General features: G+C 48.1%; 1 protein-coding gene across 16 annotated transcripts in view; it reads right to left on the bottom strand.

The window, feature by feature from the left end:
• Positions 1-22367, bottom strand: part of RALGPS1 (Ral GEF with PH domain and SH3 binding motif 1) — a 290080-nt gene that overhangs the window by 242680 nt on the left and 25033 nt on the right. For all 16 annotated transcript variants that reach the window (XM_073806615.1, XM_033858613.2, XM_073806619.1 and 13 more), the window contains 2 exons: positions 4178-4299; positions 888-995 (listed from right to left, as the gene is read on the bottom strand). In XM_073806615.1, the coding sequence (XP_073662716.1) occupies positions 888-995; positions 4178-4234 (165 nt within the window). In that variant the 5' untranslated portion in view covers positions 4235-4299. The remainder of the gene's footprint in view (positions 1-887; positions 996-4177; positions 4300-22367) is intronic.

Raw genomic sequence — 22367 nt, 5'->3', positions numbered from 1 at the left:
CGGTTCAGGCGGCAATGCGAGCGATGGGCAGCGGCAGATGAAGCTTCGTTCGCTCGCCCGCCGCTCACCTCCTGCTGTGCGGCCCGCTTCCTAACAGGCCGCGGACCAGTACCGGTCCTCAGCCCAGGGGTTGGGGACCCCTGCTGTAACCTGTTCCTTTCACTTACTATTCATATATATTGTGTACGCCTTCCAAGGTAGTTAAATTCCTAGATAGACAGCTTCCTGTTTTTTTAATCCTTCCAAGTTATTTATTATTTTGCGTTCATATAATTATATTATACATTCCTTCCTTAATTCTTTTTTTAATTTTGATCTTTATAGCAATGCAACAAGTACTAAAATTAATTTTGTAATGCATCTGTAACCAGATAGGTACAAAAGTTTTTCTGCTCCAACAATTTTTCCAAACCAGGTACTACAATACACCTACTGAAAATATTTGTGGGTTTCTTTATTTTTAAAAACTTTTTATTGAAATATAGTTTATTCACAATGTTGTGTTAGTTTTAGGTGTACAGCAAAGTGGTTCAGCTATATATATATATATATATGTATATATTCTTTTTTTTACATTCTCTCCCATTATAGGTATAGGTACATAAGATATTGAGTATAGTTCCCTGTGCTACACAGTAGGTCCTTCTTTGTTGTCTGTTTTATATAGAGTAGTGTGTATATTTTAATCCAAACTCCTAATTTATCCCTCCCTGCAGACATCACCCTTTTTTAATGCCACATGGTATTTCCTAAAGAATACTTTATTCGGCAATCCCCTATTGTTGGATATACGGCTTATTTCCAATCTGAGCAAACAACCCTGAGCAGTGACCCCCTCGAGCTCCCCGTTATGGTGTCCAGCCACCCACATCAGTCCTGTTACTTACAGCAAACTCCTCGGGAGTCACTTTCAGGACATCGAAGACAACGGCATCGTAGCTCTTGCTGGCATAGTCGCAGCCCTGGCCCTCCAGAGAGTCTGAGCTGCTGCTGCCCTGCAGAGGACAGGGAGAGATGGGGCCGCCTGAGCAGTCTGGCTGACTCCACAATCACTGACTCCCAAACCTCAGAACTGAGGATGCAAGAGGGGCAGAACCGTACAATGATAAAAGCTTCTGTTGTTTAGTGCTTTACCCTATTCCAGGCACTGTGTTAAGCACTTCATATGCATAATCTAATTTAACTCTCATAACAACTCTCTGAGTACACACTATTATTATTCCCATCCTACAGATAAGGAAGTAGAGGCAGTGCTACTTCCCCAATGTATCTCACCTAGGAAACTGAAGAGCCAGAACGTGAGCCCAGTTGTATATCTCTCTTACCCCTCAATCATACATGCCCTCGCTCACTACACCCCAACTGCTTCCAGCTGCCTCTGTGGCGGGGTGGGGGGGGCGGTGAAAAGATACAGCCCACTCTTCACATCTTAGGAGGCCTGAGGAGATCACCTGTTTTGTTATGTTTTTCAAACATTACCTGGTTTCACCTTTTTCTTTTTTTTCTACTTAAATTCATTGCAGGAAATTATTATACAAAATGTTAAACTGACTCTCAAGGCTTATTTCATGTAGGGGCCACTTGGAATTCAAAGCCTGTTAGCTGATGAGGTGAGAGGTAACCGGCCAGTTTTGGAGACAGCGTGAAAGTTATATTTAGTAGAGCCCCTTGTTAAGAAGAACACCGGGAGTCCTGCATGTAAAGGAAAGGTCTCCCGTAAAAGAGCACGTGAAACTCCCCAGATGTGGCCAGTTACATGAAACCCAACACTGTAGGCATCCCAGAATGCTGAACATACCTTCTCTTCAATTTTACTTAATTCCATCAAATTCTACTTTGGGGAACCAATAGAGCTTACCACCCCAAAACTGTGCCCTGTTCATAAACGGTTTTATTCGTCTCAACCTGTGAAGAGGGATTTTGTGGTTTCCATTAACCTCAACATCTTGGACCGGGATTTAGAGAATATGCTTTTATTAATTCCCCTTTATTTCACTCTTTCCAAAATGGCTATATCTGGAAAAACTTTGCAATCTTACTGGAAACTAGAGTGTTTTTAGGCCAGGGAGGGAAACCAATAGTCAACAACTGAAAACGTGAGGTTAAAAGGAGGAGCAGAAACTTAAACCTGTAGATTTCAATAGGCCTCTGTCATTTAAAGGCTACCAAAAACTCTAAGATGATCTTAAGAAGCTCTGAGCTCTGAAGTCAGACAGGCCTGCTTAGAATGCCAGCTCCACCCGAGCTGCTGTCTGACCTCTGCACTTCGCAGAGCCTCAGCTACCATCTGTAAAATGGCACCATTAGAACCCGCTCCCCAGGGCTGTGGCACAGGTCATACAAAATGAAGCTTACAAAGCAACTGGCAGGATCCCCTCCCTGGGCGATGCTGATTCAAGGGGCCTGGGTGGGCTCAGGCATGGCTATTTTGAAAGTTCCACGGGCGATGGGACATTCTCCTCTGAGGAGAATCTGTGTTAAACTTTTGAAAAGTAATAAAGATTAATCCTGAATACTTCTGGAACTGGCCATCGATTCCACCCCTCGGTCTTACAGACCCTGAGCAATGGCTACCAATAAATCATTCTGCACTTCCATGTTCCCCTTCCACGGAGCAGCCTGAAGCAGGTGACGGGGCTGACCTTCTTCCGGGGAGTGTAATGTCATCATGGTCAGGGCCAGTAGCTCCAGAGTCACAGAGGCCTGGCTGTGAATCCCCACCCACCGCTGACCAGCTGTGTGATTTGAAGCCAGTTCATTCACTGCTCCCTGCCTCAGTTTCCTCGCCTATAAACTGGGGGTGAAACAACAGCACATGCCTGATGGGGTTATTGTGAGGATTAAGTGAGATCATGCCTGTGGAATGTACAAAAGAAGTGCCCGGTATATAGTTAAGCACTAAATCATGGGTGTCTATCTGTATAAACGTGTCACTCAGTCACCAAAATGTATTGAGCACTTCAATTAGACATGCATTCATTTGTTCATTCATTCAACAAATATTTATTGAGCTCCCACCACGTTCTGGATACACATATACATGTATATTTGTATATATACACATATATGTAGATACATATAGTATATATGTGTGTTTGCACACATATGTGTATGTATACATATATACACAGACGGAGGCTAAAAAAGAAAGAAGTTTTACTCTAGACGGAGTGTAAACTGTAAATGGAAAGAGAAGTCTGATTCCTCCAGTTACCAGACAGAGTCCATTCCTGGAATTTCAGGTTTTATAACTTTCCTGTAACACCCCATTGCACCTGCCCCAAACATACACACTCATACAAGCGGCCTTATTTAATCAAAAGTTGCCCCAAATACATTCAGTGGTAGCGGTGGAGGTGGTGGTGGTGATGACGACACAGTAACTTTATTTAAATGTATACTGGCGCCACCTGGGAATTTTAACGGGTACCCACAAGTCTGCTTTCAGAACCAGAGATCAAGCTAAGGAATTTTTTTAAAGGGTTATAAGAAATGGATTGGTTCCTATGAATTCTAGCTGATTGCACAGGATCATTTCAAAAGCCCAGCTCGACCATGAGGGCCTTGTGAGTTCAGAACACGGAGCACCCCCTTGTCCGTTTATCACAGGAGCCCAGCGTTATGCATCTGACATGGTGGTCTCCCCAGGCCTCAGATGACACCCCCTCCCCCGCCTGCCTCTGTTCTATTACAGAACTTGGAAAGCAAACTCCCAAACCCCCAGGGCAGGGGCCCGAGCCCAGGCCACTCTCGACCACCAGCCCTTACAGCCATTTCCTCCTGAGCAAGGTAAATAGGAACACGGGGCCAGCTGGAAGCACTTCTGTCTGACTTCATTCCAGAATGTGTGACCTATTTATAATCAGCCACGGCTTTGCTTGGGAAAGGTCTGATCCCTTCTTGCCACCAAAATGGAATGTGGCACTTGCTACAACTGGACTAGGCAGGTATTTGTTTTTCTTTGAAGAGAACGACTTCAGAAAACACACTGATCCTCAGGACTGACTGCCTCCCAAATCTCACGCCTGGCATGGCTGGTCGGGAGGGCTAAGAATGGTGGCATTCATGGAGGCCTGCAGCCTCCGGGCCAAGACTCAGGGGGCCTGGGTCAGCTGCAAGGAGCCCTGGCCCACCCACCCCACCCACGGCCCCGGCCCTGGTCCTGCAGCCCCAGTACCTGTGGAGTGGCAGAGGTGACCAGCACGCTAGCCATCAGACCATTCCTCTTGTACATAGTCTCCAGGCCACAGGGAGCTTCAGGGCAGCCTCTGTCGGTGACATAACCTGTCTGAAGAAGTCCTGCAAGGCAAAGGGGCTCATAAAAACCAGCCTTCAAACCCAAGCTAATCCCACCCTGGGAGAGAGTTGTGCTGGACTTGAGCTGGTGACCCCAGAGGAGACCTTCAAAGAAAGGTTACACAAGCTGGTGGCCTTCAGGTTAAATACGGCCCACAGATGTAGTCAGCTAGGCTTGTACAGGTTTTAGTATGTTTTAAATTAATCACCAACATTTAAAAATTGGAAGGTTTCACACAGAATTCTGGATTTGTGACTTTTCTGGCAGCACTGGGCCCCATTCCTGCATGACAGCCGTCAGCTGGGCTGGGCAGCGCTGCCCCTTGTACTGGTGCACTTACTGGAGCAAGTGCCTTTCAGACCCCGTCTGGCCTGTACAGCCACTTGGGGACCTGCCTGGCTCCTGCAGACACTAGAGTTTGTGACCTTTGTTTTAAAAAGAAGGCAGGTGAAGAAGACAAACTGAATCTACCGTGTTTCCCTGTGCACCAGACCATTCCATCAATAATAATAATATGGGTACTAGCTAAGACTCGGAGAGTTCTCACCACGTGCCATGCACCTTACTTACAGTAACTCCTCTAATGCTCACAACAGTCCTTGGTAGGTCCTGTTATTACCCCCATATTCCAGGTGGGGAATTTGAGGCACAGAGAGGTTAAGTAACTCGTGCTTTGGTGTCTTTGCTCATGCCGTCCCACCAAACCATCATTATTCAGGACCTGGCTCAAATGTCAAATGTCATCTCCCCTGGTTACCGCACCTGGACCACTCAAACAAGAACCAGCGCTCTCATACCAATGTGTACATGCCCCTAGTAGGGCGTTTATCACATCACTGAACATCAGAGCACTGTAGCCACCACCAGCTTTTTCCCAGGAAAGCAATCAGGATGTAATGGGGAAGGAAAGGAGAAGGCAAAGGGACCAGCTGGAAGCCAACTGCAATTATCAGGAAAGAGACGAGGGTCCTCTGAGCTAGAGTGGCAACAGTGACACCAAAGAGAAGGACACAGACTGAGAGACGGTAAGGACAGAAATGCAACAGAAACTGATGTGGGGGAGGGAGAAGCAGCTGAGGATGCGTGGCTTCTGGCTCGAGGTGCCAGAGGCACAGCAACTCTGGAGAGCAGTTTGGCAGTTTCTTAAAAAGTTAAACATCAACTTACCAAATGACCCCACAATTCTACACCTAGGTAACTATCTTTAAAATAAATGAAAACATATGTCCACACAAAAACATGCACATGAATTTATTCATCTTAGCCAAAAGCTGGAAACTAAGTGCCCACCAACTGGGGAATGGATAGACAATGGGATATACCCATACAATGGAATACTACTCAGCAATAAAAAGAAATGGAACACTGATACCAAGTATAACATGAATAAACCTCAGAAACATCATGCTAAGTGAAAGAGGTCACACAAAGGATTGTACAATATGAGGCCATTCTTATGAAATGTCCAAAAGGCCAAATTCATAGAGAGGGGGAGCACATCAATGAGAGGCTGGGGTGGAGGCAGGACTAACTGCAAATGAGCACAGAGGATTTTTCTGGGGTGATGGAAATGTGCTAAAACTGGATGTGGTGATGGTTACACAGTCCCAGAAATCCACAAAGCCATAGGACCATACACTTGGAATGAGTGCATTTTACAGTAGGTAAATTAACCGCAGCAAATGCAGCAGCCACCAGCTGTCTCATGATGGTGACCTGAACTTACACATTTAACTCCCCCCTTCCACATCCCTTTGAAATAATCAAAGAAATATTAAAATACTAAAAACAAATTGTATTAGCACACGATGACAGACAATGGTTAGTAATAAGCAAAAACACTTTCAGGATTTCCAGGGGCAGAAGAGATGGGCCTCACCAGTCCTTCCCATCAGGAAACTTACACAAGCCTCTTAGATAGCCTCATCCACCAGAGGACAGACAACAGAAGCAAGAAGAACTACAATCCTGCAGCCTGTGCAACAAAAACCACATTCACAGGAAGATAGACAAGATGAAAAGGCAGAGGGCTATGTACCAGATGAAGGAACAAGATAAAACCCCAGAAAAACAACTAAATGAAGTGGAGATAGGCAACCTTCCAGAAAAAGAATTCAGAACAATGATAGTGAAGATGATCCAGAACCTCGGAAAAAGGATGGAGGCAAAGATCGAGAAGATGCAAGAAATGTTTAACAAAGATGTAGAAGAATTAAAGAACAAACAAACAGAGAGGAACGATACAACAACTGAAGTGAAAACTAAACTAGAAGGAATCAATAGCAGAAGAATGGAGGCAGAAGAACGGATAAGTGACCTGGAAGACAGAATGGTGGAATTCACTGCTGCGGAACAGAATAAAGAAAAAAGAATGAAAAGAAATGAAGACAGCCTAAGAGACCTCTGGGACAACATTAAACACAACAGCATTCACATTACAGGGGTCCCAGAAGGAGAAAAGAGAGAGAAAAGACCCGAGAAAATATTTGAAGAGATTATAGTTGAAAACTTCCCTAACATGGGAAAGGAAATAGCCACCCAAGTCCAGGAAGCGCAGCAAGTCCCATACAGGATAAACCCAAGGAGAAACACGCCGAGACACATAGTAATCAAATTGGCAAAAATTAAAGACAAAGAAAAATTATTGAAAGCAGCAAGGGAAAAACAACAAATAAAAGGGAACTCCCATAAGGTTAACAGCTGATTTCTCAGCAGAAACTCTACAAGCCAGAAGAGAGTGGCATGATATACTTAAAGTGATGAAAGGGAAGAACCTACAACCAAGATTACTCTACCCAACAAGGATCTCATTCAGATTCGACGGAGAAATCAAAAGCTTTACAGACAAGCAAAAGCTCAGAGAATTCAGCACCACCAAACCAGCTCTACAACAAATGCTAAAGGAACTTCTCTAAGTGGGAAACACAAGAGAAGAAAAGGACCTACAAGAACAAACCCAAAACAATTAAGAAAATGGTCACAGGAACATACATATCGATGATTACCTTAAATGTGAATGGATTAAATGCTCCAACCAAAAGACACAGGCTTGCTGAATGGATACAAAAGCAAGACCCATATATATGCTGTCTACTAGAGGCCCACTTCAGACCTAGGGACACATACAGACTGAAAGTGAGGGGATGGAAAAAGATATTCCATGCAAATGGAAATCAAAAGAAAGCCGGAGTAGCAATACTTGTATCAGATAAAATAGACTTTAAAATAAAGAATGTTATAAGAGACAAGGAAGGACACTACACAGTGATCAAGGGATCAATCCAAGAAGAAGATATAACAATTATAAATATATATGCACCCAACATAGGAGCACCTCAATACATAAGGCAACTGCTAACAGCTATAAAAGAGGAAATCGACAGTAACACAATAATAGTGGGGGACTTTAACACCTCACTTACACCAATGGACAGATCACCCAAAATGAAAATACATAAGGAAACATAAGATTTAAATGACACAATAGACCAGATAGATTTAATTGATATTTATAGGACAGTCCGTCCAAAAACAGCAGATTACACTTTCTCCTCAAGTGCGCACAGAACATTCTCCAGGATAGATCACATCTTGGGTCACAAATCAAGCCTCAGTAAATTTAAGAAAATTGAAATCATATCAAGCATCTTTTCTGACCACAACACTATGAGATTAGAAATGAATTACAAGGGGAAAAAAACGTAAAAAACACAAACACATGGAGGCTAAACAATACGTTACTAAAGAACCAAGAGATCACTGAAGAAATCAAAGAGAAAATCAAAAAATACCTAGAGACAAATGACAATGAAAACACGACAATCCAAAACCTATGGGATGCAGCAAAAGCAGTTCTAAGAGGGAAATTTATAGCTATACAAGCCAACCTCAAGAAACAAGAAAAATCTCAAATAAACAATCTAACCTTACACCTAAAGGAACTAGAGAAAGAAGAACAAACAAAACACAAAGTTAGCAGAAGGAAAGAAATCATAAGGATCAGAGCAGAAATAAATGAAATAGAAACAAAGAAAACAATAGCAAAGATCAATAAAACTAAAAGCTGGTTCTTTGAGAAGATAAACAAAATTGATAAACCATTAGCCAGACTCATCAAGAAAAAGAGGGAGAGGACTCAAATCAATAAAATTAGAAATGAAAAGGGAGAAGTTGCAGCAGACACCACAGAAATACAAAGCATCCTAAGAGACTACTACAAGCAACTCTATGCCAATAAAATAGACAACCTGGAAGAAATGGACAAATTCTTAGAAAGGTATACCCTTCCAAGACTGAACCAGGAAGAAACAGAAAATATGAACAGACCAATCACAAGTAATGAAATTGTAACTGTGATTAAAAATCTTCCAACAAACAAAAGCCCAGGACCAGATGGCTTCACAGGTGAATTCTATCAAATATTTAGAGAAGAGCTAACACCCATCCTTCTCAAACTCTTCCCAAAAATTGCGGAGGAAGGAACACTCCCAAACTCATTCTATGAGGCCACCATCACCCTGACACCAAAACCAGACAAAGATACTACAAAAAAAGAAAGTTACAGACCAATATCACTGAGGAATATAGATGCAAAGATCCTCAGCAAAACACTAGCAAACAGAATCCAACAACACATTAAAAGAAAAAAAAAGAGAGATGGGCCTGAGGGGAGAGGAACCAGCCTCTGAAATAGAAGCAACACCTCCTAGGAATCAAGTGGATGGGACCCTCCAACAGAAACCTCCAAGTAAGCCCAGAGACTTCCAAGTGGGGAATCTAGAAACGGAAGAGTCCAAAGGCAGCTGAGGGAATCAGGATGCCAGGGCTGTCTCAGACCAGACAAACCAGCTCTCATGGACTGGGGTTGGGGCCGACTCAGCCAGGCTGTGTTGATGGATGGAAGCTGCTCATCCATCTGAACAAAGTGACTCGATCCTAGCCTGACGGAGTCACCATGGGGAGACAGAGTGGCACACAGCCAGCCAACCCTCTTGGGGTGGGTCCAACTTGCTCCAGTTCCAGGCTGAGGTGGGCTTTGCTGCTTTCAGGGAGCACCCAGCACTCTGCAGGGCTCCCCAAGGGGAGCCCAGACGTGGAGCCCAGTCTGCTCGGCCGGGCTCAAACCAGAGGCCGTGGCTCTCCCCACCGGCCTGGTAACCAGTCACGCAGCCCTTCAGCCTAGGGGCCATGAGTCTCAGACCCTTTTCCATGACCGTCATTTGCTCACTCCCTACTTCCCGTCTGCAGGACGTCGCCAACTTGGCCCATCTCTCCAGCGACCTCTGGTGGTGCACTCGGGGCCCCCACCCCACGCACACACGGCGTGAACAGGGAATGCTGATGCTGAGTGAGGCACTGGGCTAAGCACAACATTTTTAGCTCACTTGATCTTCACAACAACCCTGTGAGGCAGAAGCTATTCTCATTCCTGGGAAACTGAGGCCCAGAGAGGTGATGTAACTTACTGCTAGTTAGGTGGCAGAACTGGGGAGTCCAAACCCTGGTCAGCAGACACCAGGGCCTGGGCCTCCTCTGAGGGCCCAGGTGAGGACTGAACGAGAAAATACATGCAAAGTGCTAGGGTCAGGTCAAACACCAAGCAAGCACTCTGTTAAGGCTATTAATTGCTATTAGTGTTAATTCTAATCCTGCAATTTCATACATTTATACTTATTCTTTTTTCCTAAAACAAACAATTAACTTAAAACATTAAAGAAAGGACAGCATGGTGCTTTGTGAAACCACAGGCCTCCCCTACTGGGAAGGAGATTTCCAGCTGCGGGCTCCAGGCCCCCAGAGGAGCACAGGCTGAGTCCAGGGGTCCGAGCATAGGGCTCCTCCTCCATGAGGCCTGACCTGCCCCCCACTCCCCCGCACCCGGCCCACTCTGGCCCAGCCCACCTAGAGACAAAGTGACAGCCCACCCATGCTACCCATTGTGCTTCCTACTGGCGGCCTGAGCTGGAAAGACAGACAGACCACTTGTTTCCAATGTGACTCCTGCATATCTCGTCACTGACAAAACAGCCTAATTTATGGGCAGTGACTCTCAGACAAGAGATATTTCACATGCTAAGAAATAAGAGGACCAAGCAGAATGGAACATCCTTTCCAGGGCCCAGAGGAACCCTCACCCATCCACCTGCCATCCCTGAGGCCCGGGCAAGCCCCAACTCCTCGCCAGGGACCAGACTCCCATCAAGGGGGTCAGTCCAGCCCAGGCCCCTCCCTGAGAACCCCTCCTCCACCCCACGGGAAGGCCCCTGAATATGTGGACCGTGCCTCCCAGGCCGGACTGATTGGACCAGAATGCCCACCTGCATCTCCGGAACTCAGGACCCTACGGTGCCAGTCTCTGCTAGTCAGCTGAACTGAGCACTATGCTCTCCGGAGGGGAGGGTGGCCAGATCCTGCCCAGTGCAAGGAGAGTCCCTCTGAGTGGGGAGGCAGCAGATGTGCAGAGAGAAGCTGAAGAGGGAGCCTGTGTCTGAAAGAAAAGGTTCCAATCCCCCGGGGCTCTGTAATAAATGCCTCTTTTTCAGTGTCAATCGTTGGAGTAAATCTCCAAAAGACCTTGACCAAGGCTATTTCCTAAATACCAAGTTCATGCCAAGCCACCATAACCCGACCCTAAAAACACAGGGGGTTCATCCTCACGGGGGAAGACGTGCACCATCCTTTCATCTGTCCATCCAAGCATTCATTGAGCTCCTACTTTGTGCAGACTTTGTTCTAGCCAGGAGTTCCTACCATTTTTGTACCTTGGACCCTTTTGGCCATCTGGTGAAGCCCATGGGCCCCTTCTCACAGAAATGTTTTTTTGGTTTGTTTTTTGGGGGGTTTTTTGGGGGGTTTTTTGTTTTTTGCAGTACGCGGGCCTCTCACCGTTGTGGCCTCTCCCGTTGTGGAGCATAGGCTCCGGACATGCAGGCTCAACGGCCATGGCTCACGGGCCCAGCCGCTCCGCGGCATGTGGGATCCTCCCGGACCGGGGCACAAACCCGTGTCCCCTGCATCAGCAGCCAGACTCTCAACCACTGTGCCACCAGGGAAGCGCATCACAGAAATGTTTTTAAATGAATAAAATAAAATTATACAGGAAACCAATTACACAGGACTACTCAGGAAGCCAACTGTATTAAAATTCAGTTATAAAATTATTTTCTAAGTAATTTATAATATACCGCCTGCCGATGCAAGGGACACAGGTTCGTGCCCTGGTCTGCGAAGATCCCACATGCCGCGGAGCGGCTGGGCCCATGAGCCATGGCCGCTGAGCCTGCGCGTCCGGAGCCTGTGCTCCGCAACGGGAGAGGCCACAACAGTGAAAGGCCCGCGTACCGCAAAGTAATTTATAATATAGTAATATATGTATTTCTTCAGGTAAGGGAATATATAATTGCATTAAATAGCAAGATCTATTGGTGGGTCTAATAACTACCATAATTTCAAAGTAGTCAAGAACATAAATTTTCTGAGATGCATGCCCACAATTATTATGTGATATGGAGGTAGCTGTGACTTTTATTGGTGACAAAGTTCCAGGTACTGTAAATATTACTATAATTTATTGTCTACATTAGCAACTGAGGAAGATGCCAAATTTCAGTTATAAGTTAGTGAAAATAAAGATTTCATTTTTTTCCCATCCAAATGCAGGGAAGGCTGGTCAAGGACCCTGTTCCAGGCACAGGGGACACAAAGCAAACAGACCCTGCCCCTAGAGAACTCACATTCCAGCGCAGGAGTCAAAAACCACATGTGAACTCAGATCATGAGGGTCTTCAGGAAATAAAATAGGGTGGAAGACAGTATTTGCCAGGGTGGTCAAGGAAGGACTTTGAAGATGCAGTATTGAGCTAAAGCCCTAGGAAGAAGTCAACCATAAAAACCAGTCAGAGTGTCCTTTCCAGAGGCCACAGCAAGTGCAAAGGGCCTGAGATGCCCAGGAGCTCAGCAGGTGTGTGATGGAGAGAAACGGCCACAGCTGGAGCCCAGTCAGTGGGAGGCAGTGGACAGACAGGCTGGGGCCAGAGCATAAAGGGTCTTGCAGGCCATGGTGGGGAGTTTGGGTTTTACCTGGAATGCCTGGGAATGGGTTCTGAGCAGGGGAGTGACATGATCTGATCTCACTGTTTCTGAAGATCACAGTGGCTATTGTGCAGAGAACTCCATGGGAGGCCAAAGATGGGAGCAGCAAAGCCAGCTGGGTGTAAGAGATGCTGACAGCTCGGACTGCTGGCCATGGGGAAAAGAGATGGATTTGGGAGGGGTTCTGGAGGTGAAACAGACAAGACTTGCTGATGGACTGCATGTGACAGGAGAGGAAAAGAGAGGAACTGAGGATAAATGACTCCTACCTTTAGGGCCATTACGAATGGGTAACTGCTCAGCAGTTCATTCATTCATTGGCTCAACACCCATCCACTGAGACCTGGAGGACCAGTTCTGAGGACCAGAGTCAAAGATGACACAGCCCTGCCCTCCAGGGTCCAGCAGTGTAGCAGGGGGGAGAAAATCCCATAGGTAGATACTCACAGGATACGTGGTGTAACAGATCACAGGTTCACCTTGGGCGTCAAAGAAGACATCACTAAGAGCTGTGGATCTGGTCTTAAAAGGGCAAATGTGAGTGTTTCTAGGCAAGCGGTGGGTGGGCCACAGGCACTCTGAGCATGAGCAGAAGCCCAGAGGTGTGAAAGCACACCCCAGATGCCCGTGTGCCAGGAGAACAGGGAACAGGTTCCCCTCCTCACCTGACCCCAGTCCCTGCCCATCCTAGACTAACAGGGGTGCTAATAAGCAGGCAGGGCTCCCCACGGAGCCAGCTTTAACAGATGGCCCCGACACTACAGCCACAGGAACGGCATCTTGCCTCCTGGTCACTCCCTCAATCCTTCAGTAAACTTGGTGACCCTTTTCCCAAGCCCTGCTCTGTGCAGAGGACTCAGGCCAGCCCTCGAGGAGCTCACACACAGTCTGATTACTGCTGTCATCACAACAATCTATTAGACACTTACTCTGTTTAAGGTTCTGGTTAAGGATTTATATGCATCAAAAAAAAAAACTTCCCTGGGGGCTCAGTGGTTAAGAGTGTGCCTGCCAATGCACGGGACACAGGTTTGATCCCAGGTCTGGGAAGATCCCACATGCCGTGGAGCAACTAAGCCCGTGCGCCACAACTACTGAGCCTGAGCTCTAGAGCCCGCGAGCCACAACTACTGAGCCCGCATGCCACAACTACTGAAGCCCGCGCGCCTAGAGCCCGTGCTCCACAACAAGAGAAGCCACCGCAATGAGAAGCCCACGCACCGCAACAAAGAGTAGCCCCCACTCGCCACAACTAGAGAAAGCCCGCGTGCAACAACGAAGACCCAACGCAGCCGAAAATTAATAAATTTATTTTTTTAATTATTTTAAAAAACCATTTTACAGATGAGAAAGCTGAGGCTCAGAGAGAGAAACTACACTGTAACTCGGGGATCCATTTTTCACACACCTGCCTGCCCGTACCCCCTGCTGGACAGGGAGGCAGTCCGGCACCAAGGAAAGGGTACCAGCTTGTTAAGTTCGGCCAAAAACCCTGTCTTCCCACCCTCCCTCACCTCTTACACACACACACACGCACACACTCTCATACTAATGCCTCCTGCAGGAGGAAAAGATTCTCATGACGTAACTTTGCAAGAACGTGGAGCTGTATCAGAACCACAGCACCACCCCATGTCTCTGGTTTCTGTGTGACAGACTCCAGTCTCGTGTGTGGGCTCCTGAAGAGGGGAAGGAAAGTCCCATATGTGATGTTGGTTTCCTTCCAGACTTTGAGAATTCTCCTTCAATGTTGCAGGTTCAGGAAACCAAGGAAATAGCAGGAGACAGTCTGGTGCAGACCACTGTGGAGAAGGCAGAAAAACCACTTTTTCCTAAGCTTGTGGAGGTTGTTTCAAAGAAAATACACACATCCAGGAATGTTCAAGTACAAGAGAGTGATGTCTTCCAAATGTTTCAGACCAGCACAGAGACGGCCCCGAGCCCGTGTCCGAGCCCGCCTCCTCGCATGGCCATGCTGCTCTCCACAGGCTCGGGCACAGCTGCTCCACCTTCTGCATCTGAACAGAAGATGAAGAGACAGAACCAAAGAGGGTTTCTACCCACAACCAGTTGTTCACTCCACGTCAGGAACAATAAGTGTATGTGTTCTCTCTCCCTCTCTCTCTGGACGGCCACAGTGTGCCCGTTTTGTATTACCAAAAGGCCTCCCCCAGGGTCACAGTCACCCTGAAGCTGGACCACCTGCCAGGCGCCCAGGAAAGGTCCCCTCGTGCGAGCTGGCAGCGGCGCTCTCACTATACCCCCTCCCGACCCTCTCCAAACTGGCCAAGCCTCCTCCTGGCAAGCAGCAGCGCCTGGCGGCTTTCAAAGCGAGGCCCCGGCCACGTGAGCACATGAGACTTGAGATGCCATCCCTTGGCACCGTGTTCGCCATGCCCTCCCCCGCCCCTTTCAAGCCACCCACCAGATGCTCGACATCCAACATCTCCCCTCCTCACTGAGGGCCAGATAATGAGCTGAGCGGGCTAGACGGCTGAGGAGGCACCACTGTGTCCAAATGCCCCCCTGGCTGAGCCCCCCCGGGGGAGAGAAAGCAGCAGTGTTCGGGGAAGAGGGCTGGCTGTGGAGTCTGAGGGTCTGCAGATAGACAAAAATGAGAGAAAACTTGTGAAACTGAGCAAACCTGGAGAAAAGGACAAGGAAGGGCGTCTTCCTGGAGAAGTGAAGCACCTACGTGCATGGAGCTGACGTAGGGCCAGCACAGACAAGCAGCCACCCGCGAATTCACGTGACAGCGCTGACCGGGTGCCCCCCATGCCCCCACACACTGTGCGCTGAGGCCGGGGAGGCAGAAACCAGCGGCCCATCCATCCTCAGAAAGTCCAGCCTAGCGATGCCTACTCAGGCCTGCTCTTCTCAAGTAGGAGGGCTTCCAGAATCCTTTACATAAGAGTAATACCTTTAAAAAGGTATAGGGCTTCCCTGGTGGCGCAGTGGTTGAGAGTCCACCTGCCGATGCAGGGGACACGGGTTCGTGCCCCGGTCCGGGAGGATCCCACGTGCTGCGGAGCAGCTTGGTCCGTGAGCCATGGCCGCTGAGCCTGCGCGTCCGGAGCCTGTCCTCCACAACGGGAGAGGCCACAACAGTGAGAGCCCCACGTACCGCAAAAAAAAAAAAAAAAAAAAAAAAGGTATAAAATAAACAAGGGAAGTCCCCACAATCCCTTGTCCCTGTCCCCAAGGTTACACGTTCACACAGGGTAGGGCAGCATCCGTGCACACAGCCACACACAAATAGACATACAGACAGGCACAAGTGTGTGCGTGTATACATGCAGGCACAGCCTGTGGTTCAACACCTCCCACCCCCCAGAGGTTGACAAGCTACAACCACAGGCCTGGCAGGAGCTAAGAATAGGACAGTTACAGCAGAGCAAGTTCTCAGGTAGGAGAAGGAGCTGGGTACCTCTGCGGCTTAGAAAACAGATAAACCAGGATTTGAATTCTCACCCATCACTGACCTTGTGCCCTGGGCAAGTTGCTTGACCTGGCCAAGCCTCACTTTCCTCATCTGTAAAATGGGGAACACTGCATAGCAACCTCAAAGATGGCTGAAGGGATTCACAGGATGGTGCACATTAAAAGCGGCCGGCATGGTACATCATTAATGACAGCTATTATTTGTGTTGACACCCGTCACCACCACTTTCACCCTCCCTGGGGCAGGGGTAAGCAAGGGTAATGCTCTCTTAGCATGAGACCGCAAGAAATCACCTCTAAGATAAGGTAATAGGAGGAACGTGACTGAAAAATATGTATTTTTCATAAAACTATGAAAGGGTTCCCAAAAGAAAACGAATCCTCTGGTTGGCAGGATAGTTTCATTTTAGACCCTCTTTGAAAAGGCCGGCTGGAGCTTCCCCACCCCTGCCCCATGCACATGTAATTATCCTTGAAATCAAACGTTCCTCCCTTCCAAGACAAGCCTGCAGAAAACAGGGGGAAGAGAGAAACCCTCACCTGCACCCACTAGCTGGTGAGCAAGACCTGAGTTTTCCACAGGGAGTGGAGGCAGGTTTTAGGAAAATGGGAAACCTAGGGATACGTGTGGGGGAGGACTCAAAGAGAGCTTCGGGAAATCGGGGTAAAAGAGAGAGAAAATGAGGGTGGCCTGCCTGGGACGTCCCAGACACCCAAGACAGCCTGGGAGCATCCTGATTGGCACGCTTCCATTCTGGAAGCCTGGCAGTGACACTTCCCTTTCTGCACATTAGGGATCGTGAAAGCCAGACCAGGGACCCAGCGCCCCACTCCCTCTCCCCGACTCCGCACAGCCCTCCTCAGCCACCCACTTAATCTTAATTACCGTCCAGGGGACATTTGCTCTGGGGAAAGGCAGGCAGTGTCACCTGCAACTGGAAGAGCGGGGGTGCCTGTGTCCTCATGGGCAGCCACCAGCAGGGATAAGCCTTCTCTGGGGGACACACCACGTCTCACCACCTCCAAACTGACCCGAGCCTCTGCACAGCAGGACGGCCTCCTAAACAGTGTCCCTGCCACACCCCTGCCTCCTCATGGTTTATTCTCAACACAAACAGAGTGATCCTTTGAAAACATAAACCAAAAACTTGCAGGACGTACAGAAAGAGTGGATTTTCCTGTATGCAGAGCATACATACCCAGCTGGAGGAAAACAGGCTGCATCCCAGATCTTCCTCCAGAAGGAAGCTGGAGAAATACCCTGATGGATAACAGAAGACGACTCTGCCTGAGTAGTGACCTTATTATACAGAAGCCGGCAGCGGGAAGAGGAGAAAGTATTCAGCCAGTGGCCTGAGACACCGCAGAACCCTTCAGGGTGGAGCTGGGGACAGCCCTGGGATCTGGCAGCAAGCGTGCCGTGGGCACCTAGGACGGCACCTGGGGGCCCGGCAAAGTCTCTCAGATGAGACGCTTTGACTCTACACGTAGGTGAAGCAGAAGCACAAAAGCCAGGCCATGAATTTCATCCAGCAAGGACCTGGTGTGATCCTCTGGGCAGACTGGGGAGTGTCACAGCCTGGAGGACACTGATGAGACTCAACTACTAGATGCAGGGAGGGATCCTGGGCTGAACCCTGGAGCAGGGGAACTGGTGACATCTGGAAAAGGCTGCTAGCTTAGTTCATAGTGTCACACCTAAGCTGGGTGAATGGTATGTGTAAATGCTATGCGCGGTTTGGCAAATTTCTGTGAGTCTAAAGTTATTTCAAAATAAAAAGTTAAATTTAAAAAGGGATCCTACACCCTCACAACCCCTCAATACACACACACAAGCTCCACCGCCAGGCCTGATGCCTGGGACTCACCATTTCCCGCACAAACCCCGATTCGAGGGTTGTGCTCTGGGGTGTTGAGGTTCGGGCATTTTACGCCTATTACATGTGGGCCAAACACACACCGTCTACAGTAGACAGAGGATCGGACAGAAGGCAGTTTCCTATAAGGAGCAGAGGGTCCCTCCCTCCCTCCTAGTCCCTGCCAAGGGCAGAGGAAGTACTGGTGTGACTGGTGGCGGCCCAGGTCATTGTCTGGACCACATCCGTCAGGAGCATCACCAGGTGTCACAGGTGACACGCCTGTTCAGGGCCCCCTCTTCTCCCCACTGCTGCTCTGAGACCCACAGGGTGGACAAGACCCCTGCTTGGGCTCAGCCGGCTCTGACTCCCACCTGCACCCGAGTGTGCGCCTGGCATGCATGGCCCTGGGCACTGTCGCTGCCAGAGGAAGGCAAGGACCCAAAATAGGGAGCAAGCGCGGGGGCGGGGGCGGCCCCAGTGGGCTAGGAGGCCATCACTTGCTTCAACCAGTGTTGACCAGAGAGCCCTGGAGTGGGTGACAGGCACGGGCCAGCTCATAGCGAGGGTCCTTTATCCTCCTCTGCTGCTGCCCCTCCTGTGACCAGGAGCTACAGAAACCTCGAGGTGAAGAGGAGGTTGGACAGGACACCCACACTCTTGGGCCTTCCTGACACATACCACTGAGTCCTGACCCACCGTGTACAGCCTGGCCCTTCCCACCAAATTAGGAAGGACGCTGTCTCTAGAGAGTAAGGCAGGGTGGGCAAGGCCGGGCTGCAGAAGGGGAGCAGAAGCAGCGGCAGCAGCAGGACAAAGCCGACGAGGAGCAGAGGGCGTGTCCCGCGGGGTGAGCCGGGTGAGCGTGGGTTTAAGGGAAACACCCACCGAGTTGTAGGCTGTGTCCCAGTGCCATCCCACATTCCGTGGCGAATACGGCAGCGCGAGGGGTGGGAGGGTGCCAAAGGCCGCGTAGAACATGACATCTTCACATCAAACTATATGAATAGATTTTGGTTTCAAGACAATGAACTAGGTCGACACATGTGCTTTCCCCTCTTCTAATCGTGTTGAAATGAAAAATAAGAAGACTGAGAACTCTGTTGCAATGTTGAAGTACAGGGAATGATGACAACAACAAACCAAAAATTAAGAATTCCTAGAAGATGTGAAGCAGATGGAATCGGATAGAGAAGAAAGCTCTGAGTGTTAGACATCTGGCCATAAAGTCAACTGTTTCCTCTACCCAAACAACAGCCAGCTAGAAAACGTAAGGGCCTACTAAGTAAAGAAAAAAATGCACAGAAGTAAACTGTAAAAGAAATGTACAAAAATCATTTGAAGCAAATTATTAAACTTTACTTATAGACAAAAAAAGAAGACAAATCAAAGGAGAGACATTTCACTCCTTCTGAACACGGAGATGATATTGTAAAGACATCAGTTCTCCCCAACTGATCTATAAATAAGATGCAAATTCACTCTAAATCCTAAGAGGATTCATTTCGGAATTCAACAGGTTGATTTAAAACTTTGTCTGGAAGAGTAATTAAAAATAGCTAAGAAGTTTTCAAAAAAGAAGTGTAATGAGACGGCACCTGTCCTTTCAGGAAGCCGCAGTTGATGATAAATGGTCAGCAGGACAGAACACAGTCCAGAAAAATAGGATCAAGTATAGCTGAGAATTAATATCTGATCAAGATGGCATTTCAAAAGGTGGGAAGAATGGATTATTCAACAAATGTTGATGAAACAATTTTCTATTCACTTGAGGGGGGGATTTATTTTAAATTTTACCCAGTATCATTTGTAAGAATAAATCTTTGATAAAGATTTAACCAAACCAAAAAACTGCCATAAAAATACCAAAGGAGGGACTTGCCTGGTGGACCAGTGGTTAAGAATCCACCTTCCAACGCAGGGGACGTGGGTTTGATCCCTGGTCAGGGAACTAAGATCCCACATGCCGCAGGGCAACTAAGCCTGCACGCCGCAACTAGAAAGCCCACGTGCCTCAGCGAAGAGCCCATGCACTACAACGAAAGATCCCACATGCCCCAACGAAGATCCCACGTGCCACAACTAAGACCCGACGCAGCCAAATAAATAAATTTTCTTAAAAAAATAAATAAAGCTCTAAGGAAAAAAACAAACAAAGGAAACACAAGTCATTATTCTTTTTTATTGTCCCAGGGTGAAGTCCTCTCTAGGGTGATACAAAAGCTAGAAAACAAAGGAAACTATTGGCAGATTTAACTATGTGAAAAATTAAAACTTCTGTATAGGAAAAGACATCATGAAAGTAGTGAAAGTCAGTCAGTAAACAGGACAGGGTTCTGAAATGCCACATGAGATGATGAAGTTCTCTTAATACAGAAAGAAGGCCCCCAGGAGTTCTGGCTCACTCTCTGCAGAGTGGCCTTGGGCAGGTAGATCAGTATTTACAGACAGAGAAAGATGTCCACAGATTCAGGACATATTCACTCTTATTCATTTGTTCATTCATTCAACAAAAAGTTACCAGAAGTCTAGTATGTGTCAGGTACTATTCTAGGTGCTGGGCATAAAGCAGTGACGAAAAAGCCAGAAATCCCCCAGTACATTCTAGTGGGGGAAACAGACAATAAATAAAGCATTCGGTAAAATATATGGTCTATAAGCTGGTGATAAAAGAGAAAAAAGTAAAGCAGAGAAAGGGTATAGGCAGAGTGGGGAGGGGGAGGGGTTACAATTTTAAATGGGGGCAGTGGTCTGAGAAGTGCTCACTGAGAAAACGACATCTGGACATGTTTTGAAATATTTGTGTATACATGTGAACACTCACAAAAGTCTAGAAGGATATGTACTCAAGTCTTAATGTCAATGCTTCTTACAGGTGCCATTGTACAGCACTTTTACATTCTACTTTTTGTACACTTCAGTATTGTTTGATTTCTTCTAAAATAACTATGGAACACTTATTGTGAGCAACACAGCATTTGGAGGGAAAACTGAAAGTGAATTTCCAGAGACAAGCACTTGAGGGATGCTCCCACCGGCAGGGATCAGACGTAGGAGGTTGGAGTCGGATGTCTGGTGCTCTGGCGCCACCTGGTGGCCATCTCCTAAATGATCAATCTCATTTCCAATCCCCTCAAGGTAGCAATAAAAAAGCGGCAAGACACACAACAACTGTATAAAAACCTATCTGCCCTGTGGACAGGGACTAGAGAGGAAATGCGCAACATAAACAGTTTGATTTGTTGGGGTAGCATGGTCATGGTGGGATTTATTTAGCTTGGATCTCCAATCACAGTTCTATGATGACATTTCATTCCTTTGTGTTAACTGCAATGGAGCAGTTCTACGGGGCAGCTGAAGGTACTCACAGAAATGGAGTGAGAGGCGGGGTGGGCAACACAGAGCCATAACCCAGGCCATCTGCACGTGTGTCCCCAAGAAGTTTGGGGGTTCAGAGTGACAGGACCTCAGGTCACACAGTGGTTGGAGGTGGAGGGGTCTTCCCCAATGGGAGTGCCTGGAGGACGAGGTCCCAGGAGTCTGGCTGGGAGGGGCAGCCATATCCGGGCCCTCAAACGATTAACCGCTAACTGAGCACGTGCGCAGACCACCAAACTGGAGCCTCCTCGCCAAAGTCCAGAGGAAACAGACATCCCACGGGTGATGAGGAAGTGACGTTGATCTCAGCGAGGACTCTGCCTGGAATAGTCTTCCCCTCTCCCCCATCCTTTGGCCCCTCTTCTGTGTGCCCTCACTCAGCCCACTGTAGCACCTGTCACTCTGACAAGAAAGTGCTCTTGCCGGGCATCTCCCTGCTAGACCATGAGCTCTGGAAGGCGAGAGTCACACCTACTCATTCACCCTCGGAGAGCTCCGGGTTTGAGTCCTATGTGACAGCAGGCAAGTGCCCCTCTAAGCTTGAGTTTCTGCGTGGAGATACAGGACTGTCCTCCCCTCGTGTGGTTATGGCAAGGACAACTAATAGCACCAGCTGGCACTCAGGAGTGGTATTGGCACCAGGCAGCTGTCTAAGCGTTTTATTTGCATTAAGTTCCTGAACTGAGGCCACCTCTGTGGAGTGTTGATCACAGCGCCTGGCATGGGGTAAGTGCTCAAATATTATTTTATTCCCAGTTCCCAACACAGTACCCAGCACTCTGCTGTGTTCTCAGTAAAAATGAATGAACCACTCCCCCAGCCTATTACAGGAAGGGGCAAGTTCAGGGCACGACGGCGATGCTTAAGCGGCCCATCAGCACCCCCAGCCACATGGACTGAGCAAAGGGACTTCAAGGAGAGCACCCCTGCAGGACTGGGGAAGGGGGTATGCAGGGAGAAGTGATGCAAACTCCTGGGGTAGGGGCAGGGGAAGCAGCAACGCTCTGGACTCAGGTTCAGCTCAGGTAGAAGCTGCCACCCAGGAGGGGCCTCAGTGAAAAGTGGGTGGGACTTGCCTTGCCTTAACATAAATCCCTCCAGCCCTGATCCCAGGTGGTCAAGGCCGTGGTCCTCGCAGTAGAGGGTCGGTAGGCAAGGTCACTGAGGGAAGCTGGTGTAAGGCAAGGAAGGGGGCTGAGAGGTACCCAACCCACTGAGAGTCACAGGCACTACCCTGGGGAGGGGGCGGTGCATCCCTCTGCAGGCCCCTCCCCAACCCAGCCGCTTGGAAGTGGCTTCCAGCC

This window comes from Tursiops truncatus, chromosome 6, assembly GCF_011762595.2.
Source record: "Tursiops truncatus isolate mTurTru1 chromosome 6, mTurTru1.mat.Y, whole genome shotgun sequence".
NCBI lineage: Eukaryota > Metazoa > Chordata > Mammalia > Artiodactyla > Delphinidae > Tursiops > Tursiops truncatus.
The sequence above is the reverse complement of the archived record's forward strand: the minus strand, read 5'-3'. Positions and strand labels throughout refer to the sequence as shown.